Below are 15,738 nucleotides of genomic sequence, written 5' to 3'. Positions count from 1 at the left end.
AAGGAGTATTCAATTTATTTCTCAACTCTGAGCCTCTGTGGATCTGATCCGCTCCCTAAATGCTCACAGAACCTTCCAGAATCAATCCCTGATTACAAACTTTACTATTACCATTACTATTACCTTACTATTACCATGCTTGTAGAAACATTCGCTGTAAATTTAACAATAACATCATACATTTTGTTGAGCCTACACAGCCAGGTTAAAATTACAGTAAATCCAGATTAATCTTTTTACTGCTGCAGCTTTGTACTTGGTATGCCTCCTGGAGGCTGAAAATATTATTAGCTGCAGCTGGAACCAAAGTCACAATGTTGTCCCTCGCACACCCATGACTGTTGGGCTGGTAGGAATACCATTCTCATTACATCTGAACACAGATATATGAAATATTAGTAGAAGCATACTACAGTGTTAGCATAATGTAATCTGAAGACTTCTCTGAGAGCCTTCTGCTCTTCTCAAAAGCTTTACAATAATAACACAATCATAGGTCGTAGCATGTTCCCAATTCTTTTTAATAACCTGGTAAAACACCAGAATACAATGAAATCAATGTAGAGCTGTTTGTTGACAGCAAGTACCTTCTGACTTTCTAGACTTAAATAAAAGTAAAAATTGAATTTCTGTATTGTACATGGCCATAAAAAATAATTATGAATTCTGACTCTTCACTTTCAAAGTGGACACGATCCAAACTAACTTGTTGCATAGGGCCAAGTGAAGAGCCTCTGTGCCTCCAGTGTGTATCTTTTCTCTGCAGCTGAAATAAAATGTAAGCACATATTTACAGACTTTTTTTATTAGTTGTTTACTACACTTTATGGTATCAACATTTTTGTGCACGCAATACATTGCTAGATTGTGTATTGAACTTTTAGTCTAGGAAAGAAATTCACAGCAGAAGAAGTGAAGACTTTCCGCAATTAACTTCCAAGGCACTAATGAGTGTCTTCGGGTGCAAATACTGTAAAGGACCTGAATGAGGGCCACCTGACATGATACAGAACTAGTGTTTTTGAAGCTGGTCCTCAAGAGCAAACAGCACAGGTGTATTTGGAGGAAACTATTCAAATGATAGGCAGGGCAGGGGAAAAGAAATCAAAGAAAATATTCTGTGCTCCTGTTACATAGTTGTGTTGGTTGTGTCTTACTCTTCCATGCCATGCATGCTTTCACTAATAATTTTCTTCATGTATCACAATTGCACTCAATAGATCCAAGCGTTCTAAAGGAATGGAATATAAAATGCAAAGATGAAAACTATGCCATTGAGGGTGGAAAATGGGATTGAGGTTTTTCTTTTTTCCTCCTTGGAAAAATGGATGATGCTGCAGTATGGTGATGTATTCTATTTGTTAAAGTTTTTCTTTTGGCTTGGTTTGGTTTGATTTCCTTCATATTCCCTTCCCTTGGATGTGATGCTAAAGTTTTTCACCTCCAATTTTTATGTGGCAAGGACCCACACTGGAGCTGTCAGTCTGCGAGTTACAGTTTGAATTTTCACCAGTCCTGCATAGAGGTGAATGAAAATCTCTGTTCCTAAGAATGAATGTACCTTTTCTATACGGTTTGAGCTTTTGTTTACTTCCCTGGCAGCAATCAAAGTTTCTCTGTTTATACTGTTAAGAATATGATTCTGCTTTTGGGCATTGCTATCTCCAATCTCTATTAAATAGATCCAAATGTGAGGCCTTTCCCTAAGGAAAAAACAGAATAGTATCTTACTTACGCTAATCTCCCCACTTCCAGTTTGTTTCAGAAACAGGGGCTACCACTTCTTAGGAAATATTGTTAAAGCTTGGTACTTTTTTGTTGTTGTTGTTGTTGTTTTGTTTTTTTGTTTTTTTTTTCTTTACACCTCATGACCTGAATTGCAGTTCTCTGTCATGATCTCTTAATTTCATCCAGTCTGGTACAGTTGGTACTTTCAACCAACACTTTCTCTACCTTGTTAATTTGTCATCTCTGCTAACAGTTGTGTCTTTGGTAGCGGTCTTAGACTGAAAAGCAAACGCAGTGACAGTCTTCTTGATGGGCAGAAAACATCCTATGACATCTTGATCAACTACCAGAGCGTTTAAACACTATTTATAATATGGAACGTGGTCTGTTTGTGAATAGACTCTTTGATTTACAGTCTCATAAATATTAGGAGGGAATCTTATACAGATCATGAGCTAGTGAAAGAGTAATTCTGCTGAAACATAGAGCATTTTCCCTTTGACTTGTGCATCTTTTCTTTCTTTCTTTTTATTTTTTCATATAAAAATTCTCAGAGAAAGTGGATAATTTATTTTTAAGTGACCCTAATTCAAGGTTATGCCAATAAGATAACTGTCTTTCACTTTGATTTAAATGTTCCAGACTTTCCTTTACGCAAATACTATGTTGGCTTCATTTCCTTTATAAGTAATCTTGTTCCCAGCATTACCAGCACACTGGCTCACAAGTTGGTTCACAAGCAGGTAAGTGGGAGCTTACTAAATCTATGTAAAACTCAGGAAGCCTGCTTGGATAAACTAATGAAAGATGCAATATTATTCATGTAATGAAGTTCTATATTTGTAATGATCCCTAACATTGTTCATTTTGCATTATTCTCTAACATAAAATTTCAGAAGTTTTTTGCTTTTTGTTTTTTTCCTCTTTTGTGAAGCTTGAGTAAGATTTTCCTCTTTACAACTTGAGGTTAAGCTTAAGTACGAAAGTTTCCACTGATATGTTTCTTATCTTCTGGATACTGCTTTTCCCCAATTCAAGTCATTTTTTTCACTGCATCAGCCAGAAGTCACACATCTCTTTCTAACTTTCCATCAGTGAGTCTTCTTGGATCTGGACTGGAAATGATGCAAGGAGTGCTACTCCTACCAGTTACAGCTTTCCACCATTCACTCTGCTACAGCAAGACCAAATTCTGTTTTCACTTAGTCTCGTGCAGGTATTGAGCAATTCCATTGCATATCTGATACTATTACAGATGTTCAGCAGTGTAATTGACAGAAGACTGAACTTCAGTGCACCCTGATTGCCAAAACTCTTAGATATTTAACCCTGTGTTAGTCTGCAGCACACAGCTGAGGAAGGCAGAGCATAGCATAAGTTTGTCTTTGAAGGAGCTTTGAAGGAAAACCTGGGCAGAGTAAATGCCTATATTTAACATACATTATTGCAGATACCCGAGTTAACAGTTATTCTTCTACTATCCTTACTATCCTTGTTACTTTTTTTTTTTTTTTTTTAGACTATAAGCAGAATCCAAATGACACCACACATACACACATACATACACTTAGTTCTGTGATACCTGTGCAGAAATGGAAATACTTGTTTACGACAGCACCATTCCCACGGAGCTCCAGATCCTAATGTATGGAAAAGACAAGCAAGAATGACCTAATCTGGCATGTCTTTCTAAACTTCTCACACCTTTCCAGAAGTGGGTTCAGATAACAGCACTCCTTTTTCAATGAGACTTTGGCTACCTCTGCCTGTAGGAGAAGTTGCATCAGCACTGGATGCCAACACACAGTCAGAGTGAAGCTTCTTGTGGCCAAATTTTGTGGACTTGCAGAACTGGGGTTTGACTCTCCCCTTATTTGTTTTCTTATCCATTACTTCTCCTTCCCAAACAGACAAGCATGAAGACAGCTCTTAAAAGCAGCATCTCAAAGAGATGTTTTCTTCACCCTGTACCCATCATATAGGTTTCCCAGAGAAAGCAATCACCTGTTGAATTAATTTTTAATCACTGTCTTTTAATATTTTTTTTTTTTAGCATAAAGGGATGTAAGTATATTAGTTCTGTGGCAAGATAAAAAGCACAAAAGTATTTTTAAGTAGCTCGCAGGAAAGAAGCTCTTGTTTCTTTTGTGCATTTTGTCTCAATAAGACATATATAGGTTTACAAGACAGTGTGCTTAAACAGGAGTGAATTCAGTGTAAATTCACACTCTTGTATTCTGTCATTTAAAAATACAAAATATTTTTCTAGTAGTTCCATCTGTTTTAATCATTGTTTTATTTGCAACTACTGGAGCATTCACAGACAGAGAAAAAGATGGATGGCTCCTAAAAACCACCTTGAAGACCAGGTTTCCGTAGAGCAGAAACATAGAACTTTTCTTTCAAGAAATGGTTAATGCTTTGTTGTACAGGAGATTTCCTTCATGCTTGTTGATAACAACATCTCTGAGATGGCAGTATTACTGACAAACTTAATGATTTACTGGAAAGAGTGAGAACAGAGCAGTGGCCTCAGAAATGTCACTTGAAGGCCTCTTGATTGATCTTTACAATGATCCCAGAGAACTATTTGTCCTGTATTCAAAATCACTATTATTTTTCATTCCTTGTAGAAAGTTACAGTTATACATAGACTTAAAATTCATTTATTCTGGAAGTAAATAAGAAATAATAGTGTAATAAAAGCAGTCTGTAAAGTCTGAAGCACAGTAACTAATGCTTCAAAAAGAAACATGATTCAACCTACTACAATCTTAACAAAGAAACATATATTCAGCTGATGTAAATAATTGTAACTTGTCACCAAGTCATACCAGTGGATTGAGACTGATGCACTAGAGTGAAGGATGTAACCCAATGGTACAAGTGCATTATTTCCAAAGCAATTACCTGCACCAGCAGCATTAGGGTTTTAGTTTTTTTTCATAGGTAGATTTTGTTGTTACAAATTACAATAGACATATTTTTTCTTTCTTTTAAAGAAAACAATTTTAAAACAATTTAAAACAATTTTTAAGTTAACAGTTCTTAAAAGGAATAGTAGCTCCTTGGAGAGTGGGACTCTATGTGTTTCAAAAAAAATAAACTCTCATGATTACATCTTCTGTCCAGCTACAAGGTGGGGAAACCTTCACTGAATTTCATTCGCTTCTCTTCTAGCTGTGTACTAAATGACTTGTAAATGTTCCCCTCCCAGCACAGCATGTTGTGTGCCCTGATGAGAAGGCCCCTCAAAAGCGCGAGTACTGGACAACAAAACAAAACCAGTCACTAGTGTATTCCTGCATTTACAACCTTGATTTTGTTCAAGTTTTACTTTTTCTTTCATTTGATTGCTCATTCTCAATAAATTGCCCATACATTTGATAGGAGGAGGGAGGGTTATTTCTGCTAATGACTTTATGGGCATTCTGTCATTATTGCCATCTCATGGCAAGGAAAATATTTTTATATAACCACCAACTTTTGTGTTTTGTTTTTAATTCTAGAATTCTAGATACTTGAGATAACAGCATTGCTTACAGTCTCAGCAATTGTATGTGAAAAATTATAGTGCCTAAAGGAGTTAATCAATTAGGAAACATTTCATGACTTTTCAGCTTTAATTTATTTTTCTCACTGTCATTTTAATGGTCTTTCTCATTTCCCTCATAAATATACTAAATAATTCCTTTTTTTTTCTCTGCTAGTGCAAAGATTTTAAACATATTGAGAACTCAGTCCATCTCTTCTTAATCATTTTTATTTTTCTTGTTTACAACATCTTTGCAGGGTTTGCATAATATTTTGAATGAAGCTGCATGCATTGTATGGAGAGAAATAGTCTTGGCCAACATAGTTTCTGCATAACCTAGATGTGTTTTTCATTGTTGACTGCAGAGTTGTGTCATATCATATATACCTAAGCTTAACTATGAATGAGGAAATCTGTGTTTCATGAAGTGACATTTCTCCTTATTCAGAAAAAAACCATGTAGCTGTATTATTTCAAAGCTGATCTTATGGGGAAAAGGAAAAGATGTATCAGTAGGAATTAAACCTGTCTTTTAGATTTTCTTTATCTGTATTCTTTGCAAGGCCTTCAGTCTGTCCACTTTCTGATCCAGTCAGAAAATTCCTTTGTACAATTTTGAAAGTCAGGAAAATACAAATTATATAGATTTCTGTTCAGCATATATGTCCATATACGACATTTGAAATTCCAACAAGAGTGATTTGCAGCCTAATTTCACTCTAGAAATTCTGCTTAATGGCAAGCCATAGTTATAACTGTATAAGAAACATTTTGCTAGTAATTAGTCCAGTTAGCATACGTGTGGCTTTAGGTACAACATTATTTTTTCTGTATTTAGTTTGCATGTGTGTACATTTCTCTTTTATTTTATCATTGCTGTCTCTTATGTCTATCAGTGTAAAGTTATTTCTATGAAAGAACTCGACATTGAAATCATATGGAACATACTCATTATTCTGATGCAGTAAACCTCCAAGACACATATATAACAATTATCTAGGTCTGATGCCAGTTAATGAAAATGTAGTTAGGCTACATAATGTTATATAGCGTCCTGGGAAGATGTGAGAAAGCAGACTAGCTGTAATCAGCCATTAATATCTATTTTGTTGAACACTAGAGGGAGATCAAAGCAAAAGAATAAATGATCTAATAGCCCATGGTTGCTAATTGGACTTGTTCATAAAATTTCAATTGATGACAAGATGAAATACCAGATATCATCTTAATTTTTCACTGTAGTTTTCTCATGTCCTTATTTAATATTGTTTTAACTATAATCTAAAACATTCTAGTAAATTTTTATTATTTTTTTTTACAAAAAACAAGACTGCCTATATCAATATCCCAATTAATACATTCTGTATAAAATAAATTTTTCATATGAGACATATACTTCAATGAGAAGATTCATTTTAGCAGCTGCAAGATGAAACATAAGCACACAGTCCATTTGTCTCTACTGCTCTCTGAACACACAGGATTTTGTTCTTGTATGTTCCTGCAGCAGCAAGCAGGGAAATGTTATTTTTCTACCTTTGTCAGAGAGAGTTCTTCCTGTCAGACCTAAAGATAAGCAACTAAGTCTGCTCACATTCAGAACAGAATGGAAACTGGTGCTGTCACTCTTTTGCAATCATAACTTCTGTTTTGTTTAGTGTTTGCTGAACAAAGTTTGTAACATAAAATGTCTTTTAAAATGCAGGTATTTATTAGTTTTGTGTAAAAGAAAGTTACCAAATGCACATTTTTCTACTCTCCCAGTTACTGCTGGGAAATACGAAGACTTTCCATATGATTCCCAAAGGAAGGGCCCGTAGGGCGTTGAATAATTTCCTTAAAGGAAGGATCTGGTTTATCAGGCTCTAGCAGAGGAGAAACTCTGGCATCTGAGCTTCAAAACCAATAAACTATTCATGCTGTAGCCTACGCAAAACCTGTTATGCTGCTAGGAATGCCTGAGCTAGATGCAGACAGCAAGGTGTTGGGACTGGTTATTGGAAAAAAAAAAAGAGTTCACAGAGGGTTAGGTCACCTGAGTACTGTCACTGAGCACCACACTCCTACTGCTCCACTTCCTACACATGGTAATACACGTGTAAACACACCAAGAAATGCTATTGTTATGTAGGGAAGAAAAGGTTTGTCTAGGCTCGAGGGAGATGACAGAAGTGAGAGGCAGGAGCAGAGAAACATGGAGGTGGGAGGGGAGAGGTGGAACTCGGCCTTTCATCACAGCAAGCTGCTATAGTGGCTCAGGGCTTGCTGTGAAACCATAACCACCCAGTGTCACCAGTCATCTCTCTTCCATACAGGAAAAAAAAAATGTTCCATGTTTTGTTCACAGCTCAGTTCAAAAAGAACAATATTTATCCATTATTAATAACAAAACTGTGAAGCCACCCACAAGCTTCTTGTTCACAGTGTTCCTTATATGTGACATCTGGGAGAGAAAAGTTTTCCTCTGCTGCTGCACCACAGCACCAACACATCACACATTCTCTGTAGGTTTGGCAGCTTGTGTAGGCCAGACACTCAGGAAGAACTGTGCTGTCATTAAAGTTAATCAGCAGTTTCTCAGAAGTTTCCTGCACACCTTGGGCCTGTCCAATAAATACTGAGGATGTTTCACATATGATCTATTGCTGTTTCATCAAGCAGACATAGGGTCGATTTTTTGTTTGTTTGTTATTGTTGTTTTGTTTTTGTTTTTATGCAGGCTATGCTGAGATACTTTAATCATGGTCACCTAGAAGTCAGTAAAATACTTTAAATGCTTTATAGCAACCAGTAACTCTATCTTCAGCTATGGCCAGAAATCTATTTGACCATATATTAATAGAATCATTAAGGTTGGAAAAGACCTCCAAGATCATCTGGTCCAAATAGAGCAGAGCCTTTAGGAATCAGCAAGCATAATTCCTCTGGCACATTTACTTTAAACATCTTTAAACATATATAAAGAACTATGCTATGTCCTTTATTGCAAAAGGAAAGACAGAATCAGACTCTGGGTGCTGTTCTTATTCACTTCTTGTTCAGGGCTAAGCACACCTGGTAGAAAAAAGGAAACACCCATTAGAAAGTGCAGGGAACAGCCTGTCCTCGTAGCTTACCTTCTGCTAATAGGCACCATCCCCTCCATCACCATGAAAGCCATTGCTTACCTAATGAAAGAAACAAAACAAAACAAAACAAAAAGTTGTTCTTTCATTTGCTTTAAACACTAAATCTCCACATCAACATTTTTAAGTGGCATGTTTCCATCTTAAATGCATTGTAGACATGGAAAAGCTAGAAACAAGCAAAAAGGTAGATATTTGTGGATTTTTTTCAAATTTATTTTGATATAAAGTTGTAATGGCTTGAATTGAAGTCACTGAAAATGTATATGACTCCCATCCATGGACAATCACATGACTTGTACTGTCATTTTCAGAAAAAGAAAGCAACACCAGGCAGCATAACCAGCCACACACTCCTTGTCCAACCATGTCCACAAGGGATTGGTGTTCCACTATGACCAAGTTCTAGAAGGGGAACCATGCTGAACAGATTTCCAGGTGCCCTGATGCCCAAGGTATTTTTACTTAAGTGAATGAGAGTCTAAACACCAGACAGCTTTCAGTATGAATTGCTTGAGATAAAGACATTGTTAGACAGTTGTTAACACCTTAAAGATTTTATTTTTTTTTTTTATTAAGAAAAGATCATGGTATTTTAAATGTGTGTAGGGCGGGGGGGGCGGATAAGTATCTCTGTATATTCTGAATGAATTGTGAGGTATACTTTATGTACTGTGTCTGAAACACGCCACACTTATTCTTCTACATTCCTAATACATGACTTAAGGAAAAAAAATGTCAAAACATAGAATCATGGGGAATTAATATGTCTCAAGATTCTAGAAACAAATAATTGCATCTACATAATTGGCCAGTTATATAAGCTGCATTGTGGAGTTCAAAAGCTGGAGAATACTCAATACCCTTTCAATTTTCAGTTACCACCATCTGTTTAGAAAGCAAATACAGATGGGGTCCAATAGGGAGAGCTATGGTTTTCTAGTAACAAATGAATAGAGAGTAAAGAAACATGTGAAATGATCCAGTATTTAAAGCATGCAATATCTTCTCATTATAGTTCACAGCTGAAACTATGATTATTGTTATTCTGCTGACCAGACCAGTTTATTTAACATGTTGAGATTGAAGGACTTGCATTATTTATTTATTCAATGAATAACTGTTTATACAATCAAAACAAAAATCAAAATCAACTGCAAAGCTGGTTACTCCCAGACCTTTCAGGTGCTAAATCACTGCATTTCTACGGCACAGAAAATTTAATTTTGTTATCAATAGGCACTGGGCACACAGAAAAGAATTATGCATTTTGCCCAAGGCTAATCCTGTACAGTGCTGAGACTGCCCAACATCCACTGTAGCTTTCTAAGCATTGTCATAAGCTGAAGTACTGGCACTGGCTCCTAGCTGTGCAATATATACAGTGCAAACATGCTTTGCAAGTGTCGGAGTGTTGTAAAGAGCTAAACCATAATCACAGTGAATAAATACAATTGACAAGTAATCCAAACTATTGGTTTCTACAATACTGTCAGTAAATTTTCCAGTCCTGGCTTCTAGTCCTCCAGTTCCCTGCTTCATGATTCTTTAGGTAACTACAAACTAAATAAAAATTGCTGGTAATATTACAGATGTACGGATTTTAGTAATTTCACTATTGTTGCCAGCTCATTGACCATTACCCTAGCTCAGAAGACTGCCACTTTCTAGATAAAAAATGTTTCAGACTATCCAACATGACTGAGCTATTGAATTCTCCCTCCAGGACTCAATTTAAGCATGTGAAGAAAAGGCTGGAGGTTTTTGTTGGTTTTGTGATACTTATCATTCAATTTGCAAATGTGTTTCAAACTTAAAGAGCCTTTTATATATTTATTGCTCTTTATTCTTTAATGTTTTTTGCTACAGTCAGGGAAAAATATTATTAGATTTTGAATGACCTCGAGAAAGGGAAAATCCACATAGTTCAGCCACTGATGGGGAAAAAAGATTATCGTTAAGTATAGCACTTTTATTCTTAAATTGCTGTGTCCTATTTTTAACAATTCTGACACATAAGCACTGGCTTTGAAAGGTTGATTCTGCAGATACCTGCAAAAGATAAACCTGAGCACTACCAGAGACTGATGAATGTGAATGAAATGAACCCTCTTTCTAGACAATACAATGATGTGGCAAAATGACAAGGCATTGACAGTGGAGAGGAAGTCTGTTGCATCCAAGCTGTCTCTGGTAGTGCAACCAACACAGGAAGGTGAACTATTTTCACCTGATGACCATTCATAGTTTGGTGTGAAATGACCTTGGCTCTAATTCCAGTTGCCTGTAGAAATACATATCCAAACACCAAGATATTCCTGTCTCTTCCTTTTTTGTTAGCTTTTACAACACTCTGAGGTTACCAATCATGTTCACAATAGCTTTACATCCCATATGTACTCTGTCTATCCCAAGCTGTTCAGAAGTGTTAAACTACTTCACACACTGTCCAGTAGATTTGTAGAGGCAAATGAATCCCATAAATGTGAGACTTACTACAGAGGTATGATCAAAATACGCATTGTGTAGATCAAGCACTGGATTTACTATCCATGTACAACACTGTATATACATAGATATTTCTGTCTGGGAAGTCTCAGACAGAAGTAGTGTTACTATTTACTGCACTGAAGCATCAGACCAGGAGATAATTGGTAACATCCTTCAGGGAGTTCTAATGAGATAGACTGCAATAACCATATGCATGCTGGCATGAGAATCTCTAAAACAGTTTCTTTTTCTGGTTTTCTATTAATTGCCTGAAAACAACATTAAGTTGTTTGTAACGTAATCATTCAGTTTGCTGTAACTGCTCACAAGCCTTTACAAGATCTCTTCGCTAACCAACTGCTGCACTCAACCTTGAGTTAATGTAAAACTAGCAATCTTTATATTTGTAAAAAGCAGCAAATATAATGTATCATGTCATTCCTAATGTCTTATTGTTTAAGGAGCTATAATGATTATCAGGCAGGTGATTTCAGCAATATGATGTACCAGTAAAGCATCACTGAAAAAGTGTTCTGAGAGAATCAGGGCGTAACAAAGGTATTTTTCTAACTGATTTTTCCTGTTAAAATCCCACTGAAGTGAGACTGTGTTTGGAGTGTCCATTATGACTTTCTATTAAGAGTGAAAACTAAGTTGTTAAACAAATTTCTATATTAGAAAACATAAAACTTAACTAGGACAGTAGCTCTAGCTGAGAATAGGAAAACATATCAATGCAGAGACATTGCTGAGTCTCTCGCACATGCTGACAGATGCTGACCTAATTGTCTTTGGGAATGTCTACATGTGCTTCACTGAAATGCACTAAGTTATTCCACTACAGAGCTTTTGTTTCCAAATAAGTATGGGCACTCACTTCAATGCTTTCTTTTAAGACAGCTAGTAGCTTCCTTCAATCAAGTTCATATTTTCTGGTGGTCCAGGTCTCAGTACTCTTTACCACACATGAAGCACCTTGCTAGCAATCTCAGCAGATGTTATTAGCAAACCTAAATCACAAGCCTGTTTTCCCTTAAAATGTGGCTAAACACAGCCATCTGTAATAGAGTTGATCATATTCAAGCAACAGTTCAGCTGCACCATTTACAGATAGGCACCAACACTTAAAGAGAATGTTGCATACAAAGTAGTTAAAACTTTTGACTTCATCCTTTGAAAGGGTGTCATGGCATTTGCCAACCCTGACTATGAACAAATGTCCGAATGCATTTCAAGACCAATTGTTAGGAGAGTGCCAAATAGGTAAAGGCTGTTTTGAGCTTAGAAAACAGGGGGAGAATATGCCACGTCTTAAAAAGGGGGACATTCTGAATAGCAACTGTATCTGTGCATTACAAATGGATTCACAAATAAAGATTACAAGAAAAAGTGAGTTTTATTGTCTATGGGTAATATCTGAGCCAAATTAATATCATATGTATTTACACCTTAATGAATAGCCCAAGAAGCCTCATCTTTTGGGAAGATTCTCATAGGCTTTAACATAATTTAGATCAGGATTGCTACAGAGAAAAAAAAAATAACTCCAATGCTTATATAAAACATTTGGTCTTTTAGATAGTTGTAAATATAGTCAAGAAAAGATTTTCATTTAAATCTTAGTCTGTGTTAGAAATACTTTCAAGTCAAAAGAATGTTTCAATTTGCAGGAAAAGGCAGCTTCTCACTAGTATCTAACATGCTTCTGAAAAAAACATCAATATTTACAAATGTTCACATCTAAATTAAGGGCATTTTGTTTCACTATTAACAGTGTGGTGGTAAATATGTTGCTGCTCTGGACAACAGCTTATCTTGGCATTAGTCTCATTCGTATCTAATAATACTGCAAATCTTGTGAGAAATGCCAGACTTTCTCAAAACAAACAGCTGGCCTGTAAAGACTGCCAAATTATTGAAGTCTGTGAAATCAGTTTCAGTAAACATGGGATGTTCATTAGTAAAGAAAACTATACTATACTGTATTTTTAAAAATTTATTTGAAGCTAACAGAGAATTTACACTTAGTTTTCCCCGGAGACACTGCAATGCTTGGAGCCATTCATTTTATACAAATCAACTTTGCCTCACTCAGATGATGGTACATGTTCATTCCACTGCAATAGCCACTATTTCAAATGCTTATTTTTGACATGGCAATTTTCTTCTTGATGTTTATGCTTCTATGTGTTTTATTGTAGGAGAAATACAAAATATTTCAGTTAAGTCTTCAAATTGCTCCAGTTGAAGGAGAAAGCTTTCATCAAAAGAAGAATGGTCTAACTGACAGGTCAGCTTCAGAGTAAAGCCAAGCCTGAGAAACAACAATCCAGAATCTTTCCACAAACAGAAGAAATGAGCACTGAAAGACCTTTCAATCTAATCAAACACCTAGGGCAGACAAGTATTCCCTCCCTTGAAAATATAAGTGATTTTTCCTTAAATGTCACTGACTGTACGCAGGTCGTGGTGCCAGAGGAAGTTTTTTTCACTGTTGCTGCTGCTGGCATATTGGAAAATCTGCTTGTCCTTATTGCTGTCGTCAGAAATAAGAATTTGCACTTGCCCATGTACTTCTTCATTTGTAGTTTAGCCATTTCAGACATGTTAGGTAGCTTGTACAAAACTCTGGAGAACATCTTTATCATCTTGTGCAAAATGGGGTACCTGACACGTCGTGGGGACTTTGAGAAAAAGCTGGATGATGCCATGGATTCTATGTTCATTCTGTCTTTACTGGGGTCAATTTTCAGCTTGTTAGCTATTGCAGCAGACAGATATATCACTATTTTCTATGCTTTGCGGTACCATAATATCATGACACTACAAAGGGCTTTGATCATCTTGGCAATCATTTGGACATTCTGTGCAGGCAGTAGCATTGCTATTGCCCTCTTCTCCTATGAAGCAGCTACAGTCATTCCCTTCACTATCCTGTTCCCTTTAATGATGTTTTTTATACTGTGCCTCTATGTCCATATGTTCCTCCTTGCTCGATCTCATGCTAAAAAGATTGCCTCACTGCCCACCAGTGCAGTCCATCAGAGAACTAACATGAAAGGAGCCATTACACTGACTATTTTCCTTGGAGTCTTCCTTTGCTGTTGGGCCCCCTTTGTTCTTCACATCCTTTTAGCAAGATTTTGCCCACATAACCCTTATTGTGCCTGCTACATGTCCATATTCCATGTGAATGGGACCCTCATAATGTGCAATGCGATCATTGACCCTATGATTTTTGCATTCCGAAGCCCAGAATTACGGAGCACATTTAGGAAGATGTTCTGCTGTGCCAGGTATAACTGGAACTGGTAGATACTAAACAAAAATAACAATTAAAAAAGCACACACATTGTGGTGTTGTGCAATGCAAATTCACAGTTAAAAATACTAAAAGTAATGCCCAAAGTAATATTATGCTTGTAGAATACTGCCAGTGATTTCAAGAGGTCTACTGAAGAATACGTATAAGCTAAGTATGCACATAAGTCTTTGCTAACCAAACACCCAGAAATATTACTAATTAAGTTAATTCTGCTCATAATTTTCATGCAATATTCTAAAAGTAACTGCAACAATTATCTTTTATCATTTCAGAAAAACTCAAATATAAATCTTTGGCAGCAAGTATTTTGTCACCCAAGAGATTAATTTATGCCGACTAATTTTGTATCAGTAATTTCAATTTCAGGTGCATACTACTTTAAATTTTGTTGTTTAAATCACAAATAAATGAATACTTGTTTCTGAACTTCATGTTTATATAAAAGTCTATGATAAAGCAGAAAATATGGACATGCATATGAACTTTGCTGGTAAAGTGAACTCATTACTTTGTTCTTTAACATCTACTCTCCTTAAAATCATGCAATTAGTATGCTCTAAGTGTCAAAAAAAAAAAAAAAAATTGGAATGTGAGTCCATGTGAAGTTATTTTGGTTTAAAAGTTATTCTTAGTGACTGAAGAGTTTTTTCCAACATGAAGTCGTTCTGGTAGAAAAGAATTTTGAAAAGGTTTTGAATTTTAAAACACCAAAGCCAGGTCTGGACTAGCAAAGAGAATTGCTGGCCATGTCAGCTCTCCATTAGAAGTCCCTGGGCCAGCTTCCTTTAATAAAATAATGGGTTTCACAGACAGAGAAAGAACTTTGATAAAGCCATAATTTTCTAAACATGCCACAACAAGGAATTCAAAAATAAAGTACCAGACAGACAATTCAAAGACCTCCAAGGAAGTCAGCCACCTGGATGAGGAACCAGCTAGCCAGTCTGGAAGGATGCTACAAAACAGTTTGTAATTTACAAAATCCTAGTGAGAAAATTTTGAATTGTCCTTGCCAAAATAATACTAAACTTGCAAAACTGTAAGGCAGAATAACTTTCACAGCAAAATATCCTAAAGCAGTTCAGAGCATATGGTGGGGAATTAACCTCAGATTAATTCTGTACAGTTATTCAGCTGTGCCAGAGACAGAATATTTAGTAAGAGACAGCCATGAAACTGAGGAAGTCAAAGTATGGCTTGAACAAGAAGGAGAGGAAAAGAGAAAGTCTATTAGAATTCATAGATAAATAGAATTTGCTCTTCTGATACACTAATAAAAACAGGAATTTCAAGATACGTGGAATATGGATCAAAGTACAAGTAGTCAGGGGGGCTTAGGCTCCCAGATAAAGATGTAAGAAAGGAACCAATGTACCTGAAAGCCTCTCCAGAACTAAGCAAAGAAAATATCTTAAATGAGAGAAGGGATACCAAAATGAAAATTTTTTAAACCTATATGCTTATTACAGAAAATCATTTGTTGATAAAATGCAAGTTCAGAAAGAAGTTCAAATATAGTCAAATTTTATTCTAAT

At 36.0% G+C, this 15,738-nt stretch overlaps 1 protein-coding gene across 1 annotated transcript; it reads left to right on the top strand.

The window, feature by feature from the left end:
- Nucleotides 1-2,374: 2,374 nt before the first annotated feature.
- On the top strand, nt 2,375-14,813 carry MC2R (melanocortin 2 receptor). Its single transcript, XM_013098211.5, has 3 exons — nt 2,375-2,471; nt 8,703-8,843; nt 13,080-14,813. Exon 3 carries the CDS (start codon nt 13,234-13,236, stop codon nt 14,191-14,193), a length of 960 nt encoding a protein of 319 aa, XP_012953665.2. The 5' UTR covers nt 2,375-2,471; nt 8,703-8,843; nt 13,080-13,233; the 3' UTR covers nt 14,194-14,813.
- Nucleotides 14,814-15,738: the final 925 nt, after the last annotated feature.

This window comes from Anas platyrhynchos, chromosome 2 (assembly GCF_047663525.1).
Source record: "Anas platyrhynchos isolate ZD024472 breed Pekin duck chromosome 2, IASCAAS_PekinDuck_T2T, whole genome shotgun sequence".
NCBI classification, from domain to species: Eukaryota; Metazoa; Chordata; class Aves; order Anseriformes; family Anatidae; genus Anas; species Anas platyrhynchos.
This window is presented reverse-complemented; position numbering and strand designations above follow the sequence as displayed.

Excerpts from the sequence above, each read along its gene's own strand:
- MC2R (XM_013098211.5), top strand. The coding sequence starts at position 13,234 with ATGAGCACTGAAAGACCTTTCAATCTAATCAAACACCTAGGGCAGACA.